The 21,753-nt window shown below is 36.3% G+C and overlaps 1 protein-coding gene across 1 annotated transcript in view; it reads left to right on the top strand.

Annotated features, from left to right (window-relative positions):
* Window positions 1-15,388, top strand: part of LOC150109692 (uncharacterized) — a 169,034-nt gene extending 153,646 nt beyond the window's left edge. Inside the window, exons 5-6 of the mRNA XM_090402988.1 lie at window positions 14,473-14,794; window positions 15,182-15,388. Of these exons, the coding sequence (XP_090259114.1) occupies window positions 14,473-14,794; window positions 15,182-15,388 (529 nt within the window). The remainder of the gene's footprint in view (window positions 1-14,472; window positions 14,795-15,181) is intronic.
* The last annotated feature ends 6,365 nt before the right edge of the window (window positions 15,389-21,753 follow it).

The raw sequence follows: 21,753 nt of genomic DNA, 5'->3' as shown, positions 1-21,753 counted from the left end.
TCTTTGATGAATTACCTTGTTATTCAAAAAACTTATCTTAAAGCAGTTATTGAACTGTAGGTTAAAAATGGATGTCTTAAAATTCAATCGCAATTGCAATAAGTATTTCTAAATGTATTTGAGTAAACAATTGCATACGAATACTCTCTTTATGGATCAACATTAAATATTTTCCACTTGATTTTTTTGCTGAGAAATTTGTTCATCCAATCTTAGAGATACTATATGAGCGGCGACATCACTGATGGCATAAAGTTCAAACCTTGGAGGTAATGATAATCCTATTTTTGGGACCTCTCGAGAGGTATACTTGACGACAGTGTCGCAGTCAAAATTTCATTTCTGATCTGAAAATTTGTTCCAGAAAGACTTAGGGTTCAAATCTAGTTGCCGACTAGAGGAACATTTTCTAAGCCTTTTTTCGACAGATTCCCGAGTTAGTCGATCTCTGGCACGTGTAAGTGGCTTTTTTCTCTCGGATACCCGTAAACTCAAGAAAATGGGCCATCGAACCCCTGCTATTTTCAGACATGAAAAATATTGTGTTAAGGTTAGGGAGTACGAGATGGCGGCATTTGCTAGCCACCTTCTTCACTTTGTAGCGATTAATTAGTGATAACCTTGAGCTAGCTATCTCTGATTGGCTACCAGTGAAGACTGAACTGCCCACTCAGTCTCCAAAAAGTTAGATAGGGTTAAAACTGCCTCGCCTACTCCCTACAAGGGAGCAAAAAGGTGTTAAATGATTTATTTTTCTTTTTTTTTTTAGAACTTTGTTCCAAACTGATATTTGCTAGGGATCAATTTGATAACATTTTGGAGTTTTTCTGGTCTCCTTTTTCTAACATTTTTTTCCGAAACTATTTCCAGAGGCCTGTGTAGCTCAGTGGAAGTGGCGCTTGCATCCTCTGTGCTTGGCCGCTTGAAGATAAACCTAGGTTCTAGTCTAGTCGCTAACTGGAGGAACTTTTTCTATGCCTTTCTTCGACCGGTTCCCGAGTTAGTCGATTTCTGACACAGGCAAGCGGGTTTTTCCTCCCGGAAACTCGGGTTTTTCGTCCCGTAAACTCAAGAAAATCGACCGTAGTACCCACATTATTTTAGACGGTGACATATCTTGTTAGGGTTAGGTACCAAGAGATGGCAGCATTTGTTTGCCAGCCTCTTCATCGGTGGCTGCTATAATTAGTGATAGACATGGGCCAGCTATCTCTGATTGGCTAACTGTGGAGACTGAACTGCCCACTCAGTCTCCAAAAGCTAGATAGGGTATAAAGGCCTCGCCTACTCCCTATTAGGGAATAAAAGGCGTTAGTTGATTTTTTTTAACTATTTCCAAAACGGCCCATACTACTTAGAATGACTCCTGGGATATTAACAAAATTCTGGTTTCATTTTTAAATTATATAGCGATGACATCTGTTCACTCCCCTAAATTTCCATGCAACTCAGTGATTTTGGCTTTAATCAGATGCTTTATTTTTAACACTCCATTCTGAACCTTAATTTAATTCCTACAACTGCATTGTAGAGTTAGGATGGGGTTATTGACTGATAGCCTTCCTTGTTTTAAAATAAAAAAAATGTCGTGATGCCTTTTTAGCTGGATAGGCTGTGCAAAGAGATAAGTTTGGTCAAATAGGCTTAAAAGGTTTTTTTGACTGGTTTCTGAGTTAAACTTTACGTTTCCATTTTGGAGACTTTTTTCATGAAAATCTTGGATTTTAACCCCACACATCATCAGATCATGTTACTACTATCGATCATTAATAAGTGTTCGGATTTGGGGCAATGGGACAGTTGCAGTTTTCTGCTTCCCCTACAACTGAAAAGCTGTAATTCATTGCGAGCTTGTGCTCCCTGTCAGTCTGGGCTAGGAGACTGGAGCTTACGTCTTCAAAAAGTTACAGCTAAAGGAGCTCGGCCTATTCCCTTCGCAGAATAAAAGGTGCTAAGACTTTTTGCTCTAACGTTTTGCACCTGGCTACTCATCATAGTATACTTACTTCCGTATATAATTTCCCACTCTCACTAAACAGTGCCTAAATGTGTAATCTGTTCTATTGACTACTGAAAATATTTTGTTTTATTAATTTTGATTCCTTTCTCTTAATCCTGATTTTTCCTAGCAATTGCCTAATGCGATCTTGAAGGCTAACAGATTTCAGGATATCTACAGTTTTTTTTTACATTGGTTATAAAGTAAATCATGCATTCCAAGAAATCTTATATTACAGTCTGCACATTATATAGAGGTTTTTGACTCTACATCACCCCCCTCCAAAAAAAAAGAAAAAACAACTTTTCTTATATACTTGGGTAAAGGTGTCACAAGTATCAAGAACTGCTTAAAGCACTAACATCCCCTGTTAATTCTACATCTATATGATCCCATACATAGACCTATGACACATCAGTGCTGTGGGGGAAAGCATGCAAATGAGGGTGTGAAAAAAGGAACCTGACATCTTTCTTGAAGTTTTAGCTGTTGGAACAATTGATGGTGTAGGCTGCTCTACATGACAGATTTAGTGGAGGAAGAGGAACAAGTTTGGTGTTATCCTTCGCTGTATCTATCAACTGATCTGTTATCCCTTCCTTAATGATGTAGTCATTTATAAGAGGAGATAGCACACAGATTTAATATCAAGCAATATTCCAGTATATCTTTCAGTTCTACCAGTGTATGTTATGTACGATCACTTACACTATGTAGACTGTGGTGTTGAAAAGGTTCCCCTTATCTTTGACAAATTTATTTCCTTATATATGTTGGTCCTAAATCTGCTTATTCTCCATTAAGTTTCCATGTTTTTTTTTAAAGTTTTACTCAAGTATACTTGCAAAAATTCTTTCAAAATCAACACTCAATATTCATGCACACACAAACTGTCAAAGTTCCACTCAAAGTATCAGCCAGCCAGCTTGCTTCGCCGAGTGGATAGCATATTCCTCTAGGATTCCCTGGTTGGAATTACACTGGATGGTTTAGGCTTTCTGTTGGACATTTTGTTGCTGTCTGTGTGAATAACACTCTACATTCTGAAGTCTAATGTGGCTTGTGGTAGATAATTAGCGAAGATCTAGAAATTCAGTCCAGATTTGTTGTTGTTAGATATTTGTCTAACAATAGACAAGAAAATAGTTAAGTGTGTTCAATGTCTACCATCCAAAGATAAGAATTCTGAGCTACTATTCATGGTTTTTGTAAACTTCAAGACCATTGCCTGTTATTCAGTGCATTTATCAACTCACTGGGATTTTGTTGAATACAGCAACATCATCATTGCTTTCTTTATTAAAATATTGTTTGTTGTCATTTTCTGAATGGTAGTTTTAGTGTAGCTGTAAAAGGGCTAGGCTATAAACAGCTTGGTGTGCATCTATGAATAACAGTAGAGATGGCATGCACATTAAAAAAAAAAATCTCGCAATAATCCCCTTCCCCCAATAACAAAATTTAATTGAAACAACAGGTATTTTGAACTGAAAATAACAGTGCATCAGTGTGTAGAAGCAAACAAATCAAAGATTTTTTTTTTTTTAGGAAAGTTATTAACCTTTTTAGTTATCTTACACCAGCTACTTGGGTGGCGCTTTTTGGAATTGTCAGTTATTTTTGAGCTTAATATACTGAAGATACTTGTGACACACAGGCGAAAATTATACTATTAAATAATCTTTGTACGTGAGTTTTTCCGTTATTAATTTTGTATCGATATGTCTACTCACGGTATACCTCTTTTAAAACTTAAATCAAAGAAATATCAGTTCGTTCATTGAAGTTTATTACTATGGTTATAGTAATAATAACTGATAGCTGAGGCTCACAGTCAGTGAAGGCGGAAGGATGGAGGCTAGCTCCTCAACTGTCTTCAAAAAAGTTAGTTTAAGCTATTCAAAGGCATTAGCGGATTTATTTATTTATTGGATTGGATTGGATTTTTTATCTCTACTTGTCCAATGACGATGTCTTGGGGTCGATCCAATGCATTTTAGTTTTAAATTTCAATGAATATTCAATAACTGCAGTGGCTTCATTAATATTTCTTGCTCCTTTTCTCTCACGAAATTTTCAGTATTTCGTGAGAGAAAAGGAGTCCTTTGACAACATTTAGGGATATTCGTACGATATTCCTAAAGTATCTAAGCGCTTTCATTTGGTCCGCTAAATTCTTACGCTCTATACATGGCGGCATGGTAGTTTATGCTCAGAATATTCCCAATGTGAAAAGCTTTTTAAAAATCGCAGCACAGCAACGAATGTACAGTGGGTAACATTACGAAAATCCTGAAAAGACTCCCCAATTCTCACAGATTTTGATATCAACATCTGTTGATATTTTTTATTTTTTTTCTGGCTTGTAAAATCTTCAACTAAATGCTGATTATTCGGCGTATACACCAATTCGGCGTAGTATAATATGCCAATAATCTTTACACTGAAGGATAACTGTAGAATTTACCATATCAGCCTTTGTAATAATGATATCTTTGTTTTTCTCCAAGTTGAGAATTGCCTTTCTATCATAAGGAGACGTGTTGAGAATAGGTTGTTTGGCTTTGGTTACGATTATCGTACTTTTGAATCTAATAGTGTTGGCTACGTTTTGCGGTAGTGGATATAGGCCTTTTTCAATTCCACACATGAAATCCATTTTAGGAATATGTTTTGGCTTAATTGCAAAGTTAAAACCTTTTTTACGAATGTCGATTCATTTTTTGTGAGACTATGATTTGACAAATTAAAAATCACTTTGTCGCCCGGAAGATTATTTTGTGTCCAATATTTTTTCGAGATTATTATGATAAGTTAAACGTATTACTATCAGACAACTCCACCTATAAGATCCTAGACAGAGACCCCACAATAAAAAATCATAATGTAACAAACCAACTAATCAGAAATTGTAAAATTTGGCCAGAAGAAGTGAAGAGAACACTAAAATCCTCACATCCTATCACTCCAAGACTATATGGGACACCTAAAATACATAAACAGGATATACAGGATCTTCTATCCGTCCAATCGTTGATGGAAGATCATCCAACCTACCTTTTGGCAAAGCATCTTGCAAACTTATTAAATAATAAAATGAGATCAACAGAATCCTATATCAAGAATAGTCAACATTTTGTAAATAAACTCCAAGCCATTAAGATTGCACCAACAGACATGCTAGCCAATATAGATGTTGTATCCCTTTTCACCAATGTACCAGTAGAAGAGGTAATTAACATCATCCAAGATCTCTTTCCTCTAGACACTGCCTTCAATCTAATTTCTTCAAGGTTAACACATTATATACCAACAATTAGAAGGCCTAGCAATGGGAAGCCCACTATCACCATCTTGTGCAGACCTTTTCATGGAAAAACTTGAAAAAGAAATTCTCTCCACAATCTCCCCCAGACTATCTACATGGTGGAGATATGTTGACGATATCTTCATTATATGGCAAGACAGCTTAGAAAACCTAAAATCGTTTGTGGATAAAATCAACTCAATACATAAGAAGATAAAATTCACTCTGGAAGTAGAAGACAACAACCAACTGCATTTTTAGACATCTTGATAAATAAACAATCAGATAGTATCAAATTATCTATTTACAGAAAGACCACAGATACTGGACAATATCTTCATTATACTTCAAACCATCACAAGACACACAAACTGAGCATTATCCACATGTTAAAATATAGGGCCAGAAGGTTTATATCAGAAGAGGAGGATACACAGACTGAACTCTCACTAATAGCCAATACATTATCACAAAATGGATATCCTCAAAACATCATCAAAAAATATCTATACGGTGACAACCCCAGACAAGAAGAATCAGAATCAAGCTCCCAGCACATTTCTACTGTACTGATCCCTTTCATCAAGTCAATTTCTTACCGAATAGCCAGAATACTAAGAGCCTACAACATCAGAGGGGTCTTCAAACCAACCACCAGCATCAGACAAGTTTTTGGATCCCAAAAGATAAAGTGCCTTTCTACAAATATCCAGGAGTTTATTACATTCCTTGCTCCTATGGTCCTGCCTACATCGGACAAACTTCACGAGGTTTAGAAATCAGACAAAAAGAACATGTTGGTGATGTAAACCACAACAGAAGTATCTCTTCGGCTTTGCACATGATTTCTGTACATCTAACCACACGATAGAGTGGTAAAACAGCTCCATGTCATATCTGGATGACGACTACAGACATTATTTATTCAAGAAAACCACAATAGTGTTAATAACCGGCGGAAACCTCAACAGAAATCAGGGTGCAATCCTAAACAGTTCGTGGAAAAACCTGATCCTCTCTCTCTCTAAATCCATCTGAACTTCAGCTAGCCATTAATCACATTACACGTTCACAACAAACACGCATGCGTGATAATGAATAAGAACAATAAGTCCTCTCTCTCACGCGAATGTGTAACCTTAGCTACTAGTTGGTTTGCAACGTTTTTTATGTTCCTTTCAATTTGCATTTACTAGTTTTTATGTCTTTCGGTAAACACCTTGAAAAAGCCAGACAGTTTGCTGGCGAAACTGGCAGGCTGTAATGTAAGTTTGTTTGTAATGGTCAGTATTAAATAAGTTTGTATTTTAAAATTGAAAGAACAGAAATCTTCTGGTGGTGCAGCGAATTGTCACTTTTATTCCCTTTAATCCACATTTTTATTCCAATAACTGCTATTATAAGCCATCATGTCTTATGCGCTTCAATCACAGCCAGATATTCATAGAGTAGCAAACCCCTTTTGACTACGATCCCTTCCCATATTCATGAATGGACCACTCCGATTAAATGCAAGCTTTCACCGTCGTCTCTTCAAATACCTCATTTCAAGCAAAAACTTTTTCTTTCTCCGAGGGCAGAATCGCCGACAGTTTGCCTCAGCCCCATTCAACATGTAACAGTTCCGAAATTGATAGTTCCTGAATCGTTGTCAGAGAAGCATAATCGTGATCTTTTGTCGTCCCCTTCGTCAGAATGGCAGACGTTACAAAATATGCTGAATACGCCCCATCGTCAACTGTGGAAGGTCACGAGTTCTGATGATCGAGACGAGACAAGGAATGACAAAAATAATGAATTTAGTGCGTCAGCTGAGGTCAGTATAAAATCGTCAGAAAGCGACGGGCAGTACTTGGGAAGTGGATCATTTGGGCACGTCGTCGTCAAATATTGGAAAGGTAAACACTTTAAATTTCTTAATGTGTAATTTGTTGAAATATTTAGTTATGGATTTAAGTATTGCATGGAAATACAGGTATGACTCGACGTTTGGAACTAAACCTGCCACTTCATTTCGGGAGGGGGGGGGGGATGATCAACAGCGTTGAAACATCAACTAGTCAACTTCATTTCCCTGAATCACTGGGAAAATACTTTAGCCTGTCAGTGAAGGTGGGCAACGATCCACTTTCAATAAATGAACCGCGTTCAGCACTTGAATGGTTTAAAATTAAGTGAAGTCCTTTAGCTAGGATGGGAGGCCCGTCTAATTTTATTTGCGCGTGGTTGTAAGTTTTGCTTCGAGGGAAGCAACGAAACAGGGGTATTATGTAGTCTACTAGTAGGCAATTTTATTGCTCCCCACCATACATACAGCAAATCGTATTTAGTTTGTAGATTGGTGGTCCTGGGCATAGATGTCTGTGAATGTTCTTATTCCAGAAGAAATTCCCACCTCGCTTGCTGGAGGTTGAAAATGGTGAAAAATAATTCCATGTTTTGGTCTTTGGAGCAAGGTTTTCGCATTTAAAAAAAAAAAAAAAAAAAAAAAACTTAGCTCACCCATGGTACTAACGTGCTACAAGTTTATAAAATTTCGTGGGTGGGAGTAAAAAATTGGTATTTAGTATCCCTAATACCCCCGCTATGGAGGGAAGGGAAGGTTAATAAGGTTAACTTATCAAATTTAGCTCAGTCGGTATCGAAGATTTCTTTTAAATGGAAAGATCGGGTTCGAATCCATCCAGGATGCGAAAAAACTTTTTAATTAATTTATTTTTTCATCTGAAGATGACAGCCAATCTCATAGATGATGGACGTTTTTAGTAGGTGGGACAGAGGAAGTAAATTCCTGTCCCACCCACAGTGCTAACCTGCTGTAGGTTTAAGATTATAAGGACTTGAGATATTTTTGGATTGGTCATAAAATAGCACCATTACCATCGTCAAATCAAAAGGAAAAGGTGGAACACAAACGAGAGATTTGTAACATCTCAAGACCGTGCTGCGAAATGTTCATGTACAGGTCACTTAAACGGTACGGCAGTGCAAAAGGTGGAAACCCTGTAACTTTAACGTGATGGCTACATTGAGTTCTGCGTAACAGATACGTAAAAGGAGGTTCTTCAATCATAAATCTAATTTTCATCGTAGAAATCTAATAATCTTTCTCTTTATATATATATATATATATATATATATATATATATATATATATATATATATATATAGAAGGGGGGGGAATACTTTGTGTAAGTCGAAGATATCATGAAACGGATGATCTATTAATGACGATTTGCTACACCCACAAACTTCTGCGCCGGCGTGAGAGAAAATGAAGGTGGGGGAGAGGAAACGAACTTATTCCTTGAATAAGTAATTTTACTCAGAATTTATTACTGCCACACTGAAAGTTGATCGATATATTTCTTGGCAGACATCAATCTATTTGTATTTGTTACAGAATAAATACAATCAAAGAATAAATACAATACAAACTTGCGTTTAATTTTCTATGCTGATAGGAAACGTTGCAAAATAACGATGTTGAAGACGACAAAAACAAGTTATTTTGTTAGTCATTGTTCTGGAATTGTTCTAATTTTGTGGAATTTATATTTTAATCAAGATTAGCTGAACAGTCCCTGTTTTCCTCAGGACCGAGTTCACTTTCTCTTACGCAAGATTGTTAATCAATGACTTTACTAGCATAATCGATGAATAACGAGCTAAGTCTGGTGAATGTGCGATTAACAGATGCACGTAGCATTTTGCTTCCTACCTCCCCTCTATAAAATCTTTTTCTCCATTTGGACTGACATGCAAGAAACATTGTCCTAGAACTTGTAGCAATCGATTGAACCATGCGACCTTTAGCAATGTAAGAGGAAAATTGGGATGTTGCCCTGTTTGCAAATTTTAGCTTTTTTTTTCCTCCCTTAACTGGAAATTTAACGCTTCAAATTTTCCGAACATCCCTATTGATTACACCCCTCCAGTAGAATAACAGGATATCAGTATTTAACGTAGAATGCAAATTAAGCAGATATTCACAAATGGCACATTGTGGTAGTAACCGATGTAGTTGTATGCTTACCTCCACGTGCCATTAAGCCTACTATGAGCATTTAGAGCATGCACAGATTAACAATTGTTTGCTTTCCTCAGCGCTGAAATTATGCAACTTTTGCATAACTCAGTGTACACGGCACAATTAAATTGTTACTTTATGAAGGAATTTAAAAGATACAGAATAAGTCTTGGGAATAAGTTTATATGAAAGCGACAACTAGCAGTATATAAGAATAATCCAACCACCGTTCCTTTACAGGCTAGACCACGTACGACAGTTCTGAGATAGTGAAGTGGGAACAGATGCATTGAATCCTCAAAATTGAAGATATCCCATAGGATATCTTTCGGTATTACAAGATTGGCATTCATGGATGCGCAGTCACAGATCATGAAGTAGGTTCGACCAAACAGGCGGAAAGGTTAAAGTGTGTGCAGGGGTGACAGGAAAACGACGAAGAAAAGTAAGGTGTAGATGGATTGATGCAGTGTCGTAGAAAGCGTGAGATTAAGGGTTCTTATTTCGAAATTCATCTCATTAACCGACGTTAAAACAGAATAATACGAGGCGTTTAAATTATTTTATGCTGAAGTGGACATTTTGTTCAGCTTTGATTTCTTTCCTTTATTTCCATATTTTATTGGTAAATTATAGTTTGCATGTTATGATTTAGCTGTAATCTTCCCATCGTGTGTTCACCTGATAATTTCATTTAAATGTTACAAGAGGCGATTCTCCACTTGCCCGTTTATAGTGCTTTTCTATAGCTACGAAACTCCTAGCTGAAGTCCTTATACTCAGCCAGGCTTTCCCAGGTAATTTTTTCTTCGACCTGGATGTCCAGTGAAACTGGCTGAAATAGTACAGTCGTTGCCTTTCCTTCATTGACTCATTCCACCTGCAGCTAGTTTTTTCTAAGTATGGTTTCCTCTGAACGGTTGAAATTAAAAGCTAATTTCAACCTCAACCCTTACTTGTTTTACTGTTGGAAAACAAGTGATCTTGACTGCAAGACGCAATGGCCAAACTTGCATGTTGAAGTGGATACCTAAAGGACAAATTGACATAAATTTTTTTACTCGTTTATTGCGAAGTCGTTTTGCCTAAATTTTAGGCAGTTTGGAATGTTTTTCCAAAACAGGAACCTTAAATTCTACACATTATGGCAGCCTCTCGCACGTAAATGATATGAAAGAGTAACACCTTACTTTGACTGATTCGATCATATCCATGAAAATGTCGAGAGAAACATTCGGTATTTCTGCGAGAACTTAAAGGGTATAACAAAATTTTCAAAATTGGAGAAAACGAAGACAGAATTTAAAGATGAACATCACAATATAGTTCAGCTGGTGTTCAGCCAACCGCCTAGTTTCATTGTCTGGCCGCTGAACTATTCGTATTCTCCACCCTCCCTAACTTTACGCAATATTAGACAGGTCGTAGCACTGGTTTTAGTTAAACGAAGTAAAATGTAAATCCTGCAACTCCTTTTCATTCTCCAAAGGAATTAGGCAGTATTTTAGTCTTCACTTTAGAAAGAGGACTGAGCTTGGCTACGTGCTGATGAATGCATTTACTGGACATTAAGGATAAGTAGCAATATTTTTAACTTCATTTTTAATTTATTCACTACGAATAAACTTAACCAGCTTTTAACTCCTAGACGTTTATTCTTTAACACTTAGTATTAACTCATTTCCCATTCTAGAAACAAACGCCAGCCCCAACAGTGTCAGAAAAATACCAAGTATAATGGAGCCCAGGCTACATAATCTGGATGCAGTATGTTGGAAAGGATTGCCTCTATGCTGCCTTCATAGAATGAACGGGCATCGTGGCCCAGAACGATAGGCGGCTTTTGTGCGTGCATATACGTGCCACCCACATTCTCATGAAGTTTCATGTTAGAGCCAGTCACTGACTGCTCCCGTTATGAAACTTCATGAGAATGTGGGTGGCACGTATATGCACGCACAAAAGCCGCCTATCGTTCTGGGCGAAATTTTTACAAAGACGAAAATGAACTTAAATTTCACTACATAAAATAAACGAAATTCTAAGTTTTTCAAAATTTCCTTTTTTTTTTTTTTCTTTCAGGCAAAAAGGCTGCGGTAAAGATCACATCAAGCCTCTGGCTCTTTTGCTGGGGAAAGAAATGCACTCAATCTGCAGCATCCTCATGTGACTCGCGTGCTGCGCATCTACGAGACTTCTAACAATCTGAGATTGTTAGTAATAGAGCATGGAGGGAGCTCGAATTTACAGCAAGTGATTGAAGATTCGACCCCACCAATACCAGTAGCAATTCGATTGAAGTAAGTAAATCATAAAGCTCTTTCTTGGCGAGTTAAAAACTATTTGGACAATGAAGAGATCGCTTATAACATTATTCATCCTTTAATTCCCTCTGGTACTGTTTAATATTGATGGCCTGGGCCAGCTATTTCTGCTCGGCTACAAGTGAAGATTGATTACCCCTCATTCTCCAAGTGTTGAAGCTAAAACGGCCCTCACTTTATGGAATTAAACTTGGCCGAATTCCTATTTATACTATGGAAGTCTAACTGAATGTATTACTTCATTAATGGTAACTTAGGTGGAATGAGAACATAAACTTGATCCGTTTTGAAGTCTCCAGTGGTCTCATTCCACCCTTCTAAGGTCAGAGGAAAATGACTCGGATCAATTTTGATCTCCGTCTGAGTCATTTCTCTGCCCTCTTGGCATCTCTCTTGCATATTTTCTTTCCCATTCTGTTTTTCATCCTACAAAACAAGCCTAAAGTGTAAACTGTTGGGTTTTGTCCGAATAAGCACAATTCACTCAATACACGGGGCATAACCCTTATTTACTACTGCAGTGATTCTAAACGATTCACAACCTATTCTCGTACTGTTTGACCATGTTAAATTAGATATGCTCACGACTACTCGAATATTAATTTTATTTTCCTTAGAATTCATTTTTAGTTGATTGTCATTTGATGCCACAAGTTCACCTTTTTGTTCTCGTATGTGATGTCTTCCATGAAATTATTTAACTCAACTCAATAAGTTTATTGCTTTGTGAACAACATTAGCTTTTATGCTGTAAGTTGGGTATTCAGCTAATTTTTCTTACTTATCCGACCTAGTCCCTCCTATTCGAGGTTAGCTCTATTGCCAATTTTGAAATTAAGTTGCTGTTTTTGATTGTACCAAAAAGATTGGAATATTTGCTTGTTTTCCGTTAACCATCTTAAGTTCATTTGTTTTTCAAGTTCCTACTTATTGTCGTAGCGTTGGTTTGTTGCTGATTTTAATACAATAAGTTTACTTCTTATTCGAGTGACTGCATAGATTTTAATTGGATTCGATACCTCGACTGATACTATCAAAGCCATTTTTTTTTTCTTAATCCAATCCTTATATATGAATACAGGAAAGAACGTACACCCTTTTCTTATACCTTCTTTTGTGTTAAAGATCTTCGTGTACATTCAGTTGTTACCTTCTTACATTCAGCTTAAAATGGATCTGCATATTTGCTGTATAACGATGTCAGACTTATAACTAGAGCGTTGTAAACAAGTTGTCCATTTTTGACATCGTGTTGACACCTCTAGAAAATTTACAAATCTTATATTTTTATCCGAGTTCTCTTCACGAAAGATAAATCAGTAATAAATAAATACTGTAGATTATGCTATCCCTACTCGGCCAAATAGGTCATTCCTAGATCTTAAACCAAGATTAATTTACGCTACTCTGCTTGATGAACGTAGATTGTTCATTCCCGTTTCTCACCTTTTTCCTGGCTTTGTTTGCTTGGAAATGACGAGCACACTTTAATTTGCCAATACGTCCACTTGAAATTTAATTTTTCACATTCCATTCTAATTCCGTGCTTTATAGATATTTGAGATTCAATCATATATTTCAGTGCACTTCAGTATTATCCATAAAATGTATTTAACAGCACAGTCTTAAATTAAGGAGATAAAAAAAATCCCTTATTATTTTACAGCCAGTATGCGAAACTCTAAGATCGAAAACTACGATCTACGAGTTTCATGCCGAAGAACTATCGGCGAATCCAAGCGTAAGTGACCACTTTGTAGTACAACACCAAGGCAACTCTTAATAATATTAAAGTATAAGCAACACTTAAAGTTTGATATCATCCAGGTCTACCTACTTGCTGATGAGAAGGTTGAAAAAGGTTGAAAACGGTCTGGGTAGTGACCTTTCCTCATGATGTAATACTGTTTTACATTTCCTAAGAGCTGTGTTTTCACATTATGAGCAAATATCAAGGATAGTGAGGGATCTTGCTCCACCTTTGTTTTGAATTGCCTTGATGTTGTACTATCAAGTGGTCACTTACGCTTGGATTCGCCGATAGTTCTTCGGCATGAAACTCGTAGATCGTAGTTTTCGATCTTAGAGTTTCGCATACTGGCTGTAAAATAAGGGATTTTTTATCTCCTTAATTTAACTAACTTCGCCAGAAAATATAGCCGTTTGGCTTTTCATCTTAATTATATAGCACAGTGTTAACTTGAAGCCATGATGGAATAATTGATTTTTCCTTTTCTTTGTCTGACAAACCTGTCAGTCAAAAGGTTTGAGGGTATAATATATTGCTTTTTTATACTGCTCAAATAAATGCATATTTCCAGCTGCCACATGCCGTATTATCTGAACCAATCGAAACGCGTTACTAATCAAAGAAATTTTCATGAGAATTCCTTTGTATTTATGTTGAAAGATAATGTTAAGTGACTAATCCATATTCAAATTAAAACTTCCAAAGGCACGTTCCATTCTTGCCTATTCTAATTTTTTTGAAGACATTTTCCCCTCGACTGCATTTCTTCCTTTTTAGGAAGGTGCGGCTTTAAAATTCATGTTCCACACACTACTCATTTGATAATGAGAACCTAATGGCAACGAACGGCTCTAGGTCAGCTAGTGATTAATCATATTACCACTATTTCATTTCAGTGAAGGAGTGGTATTTCTTAGATTCCTTAAGGCCACTATTTGTTTTTTTTAGAAACAACTGAATCGAATAGTCCATCTCTCGTACAAACTAAAATTTCAACATGGCTTTTTTCCTTTCTGATGACCATTTTCCAATAATATTCTAATAACAATGCATTTCTTTTAGCCTCTGCAACCAGGTAGCATCGGCTCTTCATTATTGCCACAGTCAAGATATCATCCACATGGATCTGAAACCTTCCAATGTAGTCGTTTCGTCTTCTGGAATATGTAAACTGACTGACTTCGGATGCAGTATCAGTCTTCGATCTGAATCCCGAAACGAATGCGAAAGTCTAATGGCAAGTACCGTAGCCTACTCAGCTCCAGAAGTGTTTTGTAATCACCCACTGACTACAAAAGCCGACATCTGTTCGTTCGGAGTATTTGTGTGGCAACTGTTCACTTGCCAGACGCCGTTTGAAGGTGCTCATGTGATAATTTATAAGGTAAGAATTTTGTATTCTTAGTGAAAATGATAGCTATGCACATCTCGAAGACTTCACGCTTATGACAATTTAAAAATTATTGAAATATCGGACTTAACACATTAAAATTAATAAATTATTCATTCTTTTCAAACCATGACTGCAGATTTTGTGAAGTGCAAATAAACCATGCAGTTTCAAACCGACAGAAGGAAGAAGTCATGACTAGTAACATATGTACACATGCCTGTAACGTATTAGCCCTTATCTCAAAACAAATACAATGGTTTGTTTTCCTAAAATATCGGAAACATAATTAACCCGATTATTTGCATCTCATACCAACAAACTACTTAAAATTTTTAGTTGTTCAAATATTAATTACTTTCCTTTTACCATTTTTTAAAGGTGGTAGCTAACAATGTACGTCCACATTTTCCACCTAGCGAGCAACTGGATGCGTCTTATAAAGAATTGGCTGAAATGTGTTGGAATAAAACAGCGGTAAAGAGCCCGACCGCTGATGAAATAGTTAATCGTGTGATTCTACTTCAGAAATTAAATCCATCGTCAAGTTCCACTTTGAAATACCGGGCGTCACCTTTAATTCATTAGTAATCGCTGTTGATTTTGTAATTCTACTTTTTGCATAAATTTCATTTAGTATTATTTCGCTGTTTTAAAGCGAAGTTAACTTATTCGATAGACCACTTTGTTAAAATCCTTGAACTGTTTCATGTTAATTTTATGAATGCAGCATTTTAATGTATTTAAGTTATTTTAAGTTATTATAATGACACCGAATATACCTTTTTTTTTTAAGTCTAAATTTACCAAGAACAGCCAGCGAGTATTCGCTATATAAAGGTAATTACAAGAATTAATAAAATTAAGTATTTTCTACTGAGTAAAGTTTATCAATAATTTGTGATAAACGTTATCGTTAAATTCATATACAGGGTGTCCCAAAATTCACGCAAGAAGTAATTTTGATAGAAAAACAGGTTTTTAATTAAAAATTGTAATTTCTTATTGATTCGTAATGTATACAGTATAGGGTTATGCAAGGAATAGCATATCGGGTAAATGGCCTCCACGGCTTTGCTGGCACATACGCACTCTTTTGTCGAAATTTTCCATGACCGTTTTGCATAAATGTGGCTGAATTTCGTTGATACAGCGCTCAATTTCCTCCTTCAAGGCGTGGGTGGTCGTGGGCTTGTTAGCATAAACCTTAGACTTCAAAAAACCCCAAAGAAAAAAGTCAGTCCAACGGCGTTAAGTCACATGATCTGGGCGGCCAATTCTGATCACCAAAACGGTAAATTACACGACCTGGAAATGACTCATGCAGTAATTGAATTGTTTCTCGGGCTGTATGGCATGTGGCACTGTCTTGTTGAAACCACATGTCGTCCACATCCATATCTTGCAATTTAGCCACAAAAAACTGGATTATCATGTCGCGATAGCGAGCACTATTAACTGTTATTGCCTTACCAGTCGCATTTTCGAAGAAGATGGACCGATGATGCCTCCAGCCCAAAATCCGCACCAAACAGTGACACATTGTGGATGCAATTGTTTCTCAACAATCACTCGTGGATTTTCTGAAGCCCAAATGCGACAATTTTGTCGATTAACGAAGCCATCAAGATGAAAATGAACCTCATCGCTGAAGATGATTTTGTTCGAAAAATAAGCATCCACTTGTTGTTCCATAATCCATTCAACGAACTCTCTTCGCTGTGTGTGGTCAGTAAACTTTAGTTCTTGAGTCAATTGAACTTTGTAAGCATAAAGATGCAAATCTTTCGTGAGAATACGCTGTAGAGAGCTTCTCGAAATGCCCAATTCAAGACCACGGTGCCGAATTGATGTTCCTGGACTCTCAGCAACACTCTCATGACTGCTTCGATGTTTTCTGTTGAACGACTTGAAGGACGGCCAGAGTGTATAAGATCACTAATTGATCCAGTTTCCTTGAATTTTTTAATTAATCTTTTCATAGTTGAAGTTAAATCACTATTCTGACCATATTTTGTACGAAAATTGCGAACTGTAGCTGCCAAACTTTCATTATTTTTAAAATATTGCTCAACAATGAAAATGCGTTGTTCTTTCGTGTAGCGCTCCATTTTTAATAACCCTGAGCTGTCACGCTGTCTTTTTTATTCTCGTTGGCAACACTTTACCGCACAAATGGCGCTAAATTTAAATCTTGCGTGAATTTTGGGACACCCTGTAGTATAGCTCCCGTTAAAGTTGAAATGGAACCATATTTTTTCAAAGAACGTCTTACGCTTGAGTAGTATTTCAAATGGCCCGAGTTCTTGGCTCTGTTCGTAGTTGAATTAGTCGCCATTAAAATGGTAGGAATTATTTTATTCTTCTAAAATTCGAATAAAGTCATTCGATTCACTGATAGTGAATTCAAAGAGAAGTTTGCAGAGAGAAACTGTCAAATTAAGTTTAGAAAAATCGCATAAAAACTATTGGTTCATCTTCTTCTGTGTAAATGAACTTGGTTTCTTACAATTGCTGGTCAATACCTATGCTTAGCCCATCCAAGGGCCCTTAGGAATTAATTCTGAAAGTAAATTGATTTCTCACCCTACTCGTGTTATAGCTCTAAACTCTTAATCCTGGAAGTTTTGATGTCGAAACCAATGTATTTCTTACATACTTATCTTTTCTTTCTTGGATTTTCTTCAGAATATTGTTACTAGATTTACAGAAGAGGCAAACCTGCCCGGTTGAACACACGTGCATTAATCTTAAAATATTTCCCTTAAGGAATGCAGCAGAGCAGTGACGAACCGGCTGCATTAATTTGTCGTAAACACCTCATCAGGGGACTCAACCTGTCATGAGAATGGGAAGAAGGGATTCCTTGTATTAATAACTGCTAGTAAATCCCGAAACTACGATTTTGTGACTGTCACATTCGGATTTTCTTGAATGCTATTTCATTTCTGCAATGCATCATAAATAGACATCCATGATGGATTTAATTTTTCTGAAAGCAAACCGTTCTGTGTCTGACGTTTATTTCCCAAGTCACTTTCATTTGTGAACATCCTTTACAAATTGGGTACCTTGTTTTGGTACCCAATTTGTTGGTATATCTTCATTTGAGTAAGACTTGATTCGAAAATAAAACCTATTTTTTGATAGTTTAACTTAAACATCAGGAGGGAGAGAATGCAGATGCTTCTTTCACGATGCAACAGATAAACGAATTTAATATGCCCACTTTTCTTCTGTTTTTTTGACTACGAAAAGGTATATGATAATTTGAACAGAAATCTACTCTGGAAAATATTACCAGATGATGATAAAATAAATCTTCAATTAATTAATGCAATAAAGTCTATACAGAGGAGCATACATTTGCATGAAATTTGGAGATGACGCACTATCAGAACCTGTAACTATAAATGAAGGAGTATGAAAAGAGTTGTGGCTTATCCCCAATCCTATTCAACATTTATATAAACAAATTCCTAAAAGAATGGAAAGCAACTGTCAAAGATGGAGTTAAGCGCTAACAAATAATAAAAAGCTAAATACAATACTTTATGCAGATGATCAAGTACTAATTTCAAATTCAGAAGATAAAACTCCAAATTGCAACTAACCATCTAAATGAAATAGCAAAAAAAGTTGAAATGAAAATCTGAAACTAAAGCTACGGCAGTGAGTGGAAACTCCATTCAAAACTCACAATTATGCTTAATAATATGATAAATTTCAACTCGGAGAAGTTGATCATTATAGATTTATTTTTTAGATGATGATAATACTTAAGGTGGTATCGGATTGTTCGAGTAAGTTTTTTAATTTTTAACAAACCAAATTCCGCCACTTTGGAGTTTAAACAAACGATGCCAATCCTCCTGTGATATGAATCCAAGTGAAAATAGCGTTTGCGATTATATAAAATAAAACTCTGCCAAATATTGGCATTGTATTCAATACTGAAAACATGTTAAGAATCCATTGAATCTTTTTTCATATCGAGAAAGATATTGGATCATAAGGTTGTCTTGTCAATATTATGTAAGCAGACTTGAGCAGAGAATCTCTTTGCACAGGGGGAAATTGTTAAAGATATCATAAATGGATGCGTTATTAAAACGTAAAATTCGTCTTATAGGAAATCTGACATTTATTAGTCTTATCAACTCGTAATGTTGTAATCCTACAGAAACGAATTTCTGTGATGCCACTACTTAATATCTTATAAAATCGAGTTTACGATTACAGAAAACAAATAGTTTGATCGGATTAGAGCGAACTGTCGTTAACACGGCTTCTTGTGTTAAACTACTGCTGAAGGAAACAAAGTATGTGGGACTATGATCGTTAATTACATGCGTCTTTCTGGCTGGCTTGCCTCTTTTGTAGGAGGAGATACCAGGAATAAAAGCAAAGTATCCACAAACCCACCTTCAGCTTAAATTATTCATGCGATAGTTGAAATTTGAGTAATCCTCGATGGCAGGAAATCGATCTAGGAGGGCTGAGGCCATTAGTGGCTTACAAAAACCCCAACATAAGATCGGAAAATATTGAAGCTGTGAATAAGAGTAGTTTGGACTAGGGAGTTAGCTTTGTCAAATGTAATTATGTATTACAGTCGCGTCGAATGCACCTCTTGAAGGGATTTGAGATGTTTGTCCTCATGCTTACAGCTTTACGTGTTCTACAATATGAACCATTCGTAATGTCAAATTACTATATTTAGTACTTGTATTTTAATTTTCGAAATGTCACATTTTAATATATTAAATCTCCGGTTTAGCTTAAATTTTAATGTTGCTGTTACTCTAGAATTTAATTTTCTTTGAGTATTGTATCAAATTCTAACTAAGATGAAATATCTTCCAAGATGTCTAACATCTTCGAGCTTATTCGAAATTTAATTGAGGGGATTCAAATATTTCCCAAATGACTTTATTAATCCTAAATTTTCTTACAGTAAACAACTTGTGTTTAATGCTAAATTATGTTTTTAGCTTCAAAAAGGTAACATTTCCTCTAAAATGTTTTAAATATTTGATATTCCTATCTTCTTCATGAATTTCCGTTATTCAGACAACAGGGAGAAATCAAGTATTGTTACTTCTACCTTTAAACGATGGTTTTTTGTTCCAAGAAAACTTTTATACAAACCTAATTTCCGATTTCATCTAAAGCAATGGCTTGTGAATTCTTCCTACAAAAACACTTCTAATTGGCAACTGCCCTGCTTTAGTTTCTTAGCGGTTTTTCTTTTTTCTTTTTCATAAAGAACTAAGAAAGCGAACGCTAAACAAACTAACCCTTTAAAGACTGTTTTTTCTCTCCCATGTATGATTTTTTTTTTTCACCTAGGATGTGAGGACTAAGAACCTTTTTACTTCATTGAGTTTGCGTCTTTGTAAGAACAGCCCAGAAAAAGACCAGATGAATGTTCTTTTGCAGGTTTGTTTTTATTCCTGTTTGTCATTTGCCTGACGGCATCAGCTGCCAAAATGAATGCAGTACTGAATTCTTTACGAACTATTAGGACGTACTCCCATAATGGCGAGGCTATTTGTGAAAGTGCTTAGGTGTAATGACTCATTACCACTTATCAAAACATTGTTCATTAAAAGACATCTGGTCTTTAGAGCATAATGAACAAATTGTGCTCTAGACAACTCAACAGGTTGCAGGAGCCCAATGAATCGTCTGGTGCTCGGTGTATAACTGCACACTTAAGGTGGTGAAATTGCCACTTTCCAGAAGTGTAAGATGATCTCTCTCAACCATTGTCGCAAAGTTCTTTGCTCCTTATTGCAAGAATAAGGTATAAGAATAAGGTTTTGCATGTATTGTGCAAAAGTTATAAAAGGACCGTTGTTTGTTTATTCTGTAAGATAATGGAAGTTTGAGATTTTTCAGACAGGTCGGACACTTCGTTGGGTAACTGTAGATATCAAAAAGATGTACAAAATGACCGGAATTACTTCAGCTAAACCTCGAGTGTACATGATAATTGTATATTACTCCTACTTGCTACATGAGCAGTAATAAGCTGGTGGTAATGATTTCGCGATTTCTATTCTGTAATTTAGGAATGTAAGATGGGTTATATTTGTGGGAAATTCCAATGTTACTCCTCTTAAAAACTTATGTTTACGGCTATTTTTGCGTCTTTTCGTTTAGAAGTGCCCCTTATTTTAAATACATTGGCTTTTTACTCTAGAATACTTAGCCAATATAAGTGTATTTTAAAGGTAAATATATGCAGACTACTAGATGAAGAAATTTTGCACATACCGTGTTTGGATTTTAGGTTGTCTTCGTTCTCCATACTTCTGCTGTTAAAAGCAACGTGGGGGAGGGTTGAGGCAAGGTGGCAAAATTAATTAAAAAAACCCTGTTATTTTTTTTTTTTGAATAATATACATATTTTCATATTTAAGGGCGCTTCTTTGGGTAAGAGTTTTCAGGGGCGGGGGAGAGCGTTAACAGGATGCGAGCCGTTTCGATCGTGCTATCGTCATCGGAACATTTTGGAATAAGTGTAGGGCTATGTCATGTCGGTTGGGTGTATCTGCCTTTGACAGGCTTGTGTTATCGCTTATTGGTCGGAGTCGTAACCTAATTTTTGTCTTGGAGCTTCCAACACTCGGAGATTAGGTAGGATTGGTGGACGTTGATCGAGTTTTCGTCACATTTTATGGCTATTGTTTCCGATATTCTAAGCATTGTTTCGTTGTTTTGTTTGTCTATTATTATGGCCTTGTCAATTTGCGGGGTATGTTTCTGTTCAAGGGCGTGAACTGCTATTTCTGTCTTCCCTGTACTGTTTTATTTTTCTCTCTGATGTTGCGTTTTTTTTTTTTTTTTTGTTTAAATGTTCTGGAATAGGGATGTTACAGTCACGGTGTGATATCACCTACACAGGTTTTGGCTACCATGAGGTCTTTATGGGCTAGATTACAAGA

The sequence above is a fragment of the Typopeltis vanoorti genome, chromosome 2 (assembly GCF_054136105.1).
Source record: "Typopeltis vanoorti isolate ZY-2024b chromosome 2, IOZ_Tvanoo_1.0, whole genome shotgun sequence".
Classification (NCBI taxonomy): Eukaryota; Metazoa; Arthropoda; class Arachnida; order Uropygi; family Thelyphonidae; genus Typopeltis; species Typopeltis vanoorti.
Note: the sequence above shows the minus strand (reverse complement) of the source record. Positions and strands in the feature narration are given on the sequence as shown.